At 57.8% G+C, this 1,445-nt stretch overlaps 1 protein-coding gene across 1 annotated transcript; it reads right to left on the bottom strand.

Annotated features, from left to right (window-relative positions):
• Positions 1-281: 281 nt before the first annotated feature.
• Positions 282-557, bottom strand: LOC114073086 (6-phosphogluconolactonase-like; the record flags this gene model as incomplete). Its single annotated transcript, XM_027910877.1, has 1 exon — positions 282-557. A coding segment is annotated over exon 1 (276 nt), but the record flags the coding sequence as incomplete, so codon positions are not given.
• Positions 558-1,445: the final 888 nt, after the last annotated feature.

The following is a 1,445-nucleotide window of genomic DNA, read 5'->3' as shown; positions in this document are numbered from 1 at the left end:
CCATCCCCGGGTGGGGGTCACAGGGTGGGCTCCATCCCGGGTGGGGATCACAGGGGGAGGGGTGGGGTCCCCTCCCGGGTGGGGATCACAGGGTGGGCTCCATCCCCCCGTGGGGATCACAGGGTGGGCTCCATCCCCGGTGGGGATCACAGGGTGGGCTCCATCCCCGGGTGGGGATCACAGGGTGGGCTCCATCCCCGGGTGGGGGTCACAGGGGGAGGGGTGGGGTCCCCTCCCGGGTGGGGATCACAGGGTGGGCTCCCTCCCCGGTCCCCTCTCACCCGGTACGCTCCGTAGGTGCTGTCGGGGTGCTCGGGCGGCACGAGCCGCTCGTCGCAGAACGCCACGAGCCACCGCGCGGGGTCGGCGGCGGCGGGGGCGGCGCTGAGGGCGGGCGGCAGCTCCCGCGCCAGCAGCTCCACCAGGGAACCCCCCGAGAGCCCCAGCGAGAACCGCCCGCCCTCCCCCCGCGCCGCCTCGGCCGCTGCCTCGGCCACGATCCGCGCCAGGGCCGGGCCGAGCTCCCGCGGCGACGGGAACACCGACACGGCCGCCATGGCGGCCTGAGGGGCGAGGAGAAGGGGGAAGTGACGTCACTCCCGCGGCGACGCGTTGCCCGGCAACCGAGCACGCCGAGAGGCGTCGCCGCGGGAGTGACGTCATGAAAGCTACGCGTTGCCCAGCAACGGTGTGGGGCCTGGCCCGATCACTCACAGAATCAATCACAGAATCAATCAATCGATCACAGAATCAATCAACCACAGAATCAATCAGTCACAGAATCAATCACTCACAGAATCAATCAATCAAAGAATCAGTCATGGAATCAGTCAATCACAGAATCAATCAATCAAAGAATCAATCACAGAATCAGTCACGGAATCAGTCAATCACAGAATCAATCAGCCACAGAATCAATCAACCACAGAATCAATCACAGAATCAGTCATGGAATCAGTCAATTACAGAATCAATCAGTCACAGAATCAATCAACCACAGAATCAATCACAGAATCAGTCATGGAATCAGTCAATTACAGAATCAATCAGTCACAGAATCAATCACAGAACTAGTCAACCACAGAATCAGTCACGGAATCAGTCAATCACAGAATCAATCAGTCACAGAATCAATCAACCACAGAATCAATCAATCAAAGAATCAATCACGGAATCAGTCACGGAATCAGTCATGGAATCAGTCACAGAATCGATCACAGAATCAATCACAATCACAGAATCAGTCATGGAATCAATCACAGAATCAGCCATGGAACCAATCACAGAATCGATCACGGAATCAATCACTATCACAGATTCAATCACGGAATCAATCATGGAATCAATCACGGAATCAATCACAGAATCACAGCCTTAACCTGCACCTCCCGCCTCAGCCCCCCCTTCCTGTCAGGGGGGGTCGCAGACCACCAGAAGGTCCCCCC

This window comes from Empidonax traillii, unplaced genomic scaffold (genome assembly GCF_003031625.1).
Source record: "Empidonax traillii isolate 1590-97213 ecotype Southwest subspecies unplaced genomic scaffold, ASM303162v1 scaffold5272:size8685, whole genome shotgun sequence".
Lineage (NCBI taxonomy): Eukaryota > Metazoa > Chordata > Aves > Passeriformes > Tyrannidae > Empidonax > Empidonax traillii.
The sequence above is the reverse complement of the archived record's forward strand: the minus strand, read 5'-3'. Positions and strand labels throughout refer to the sequence as shown.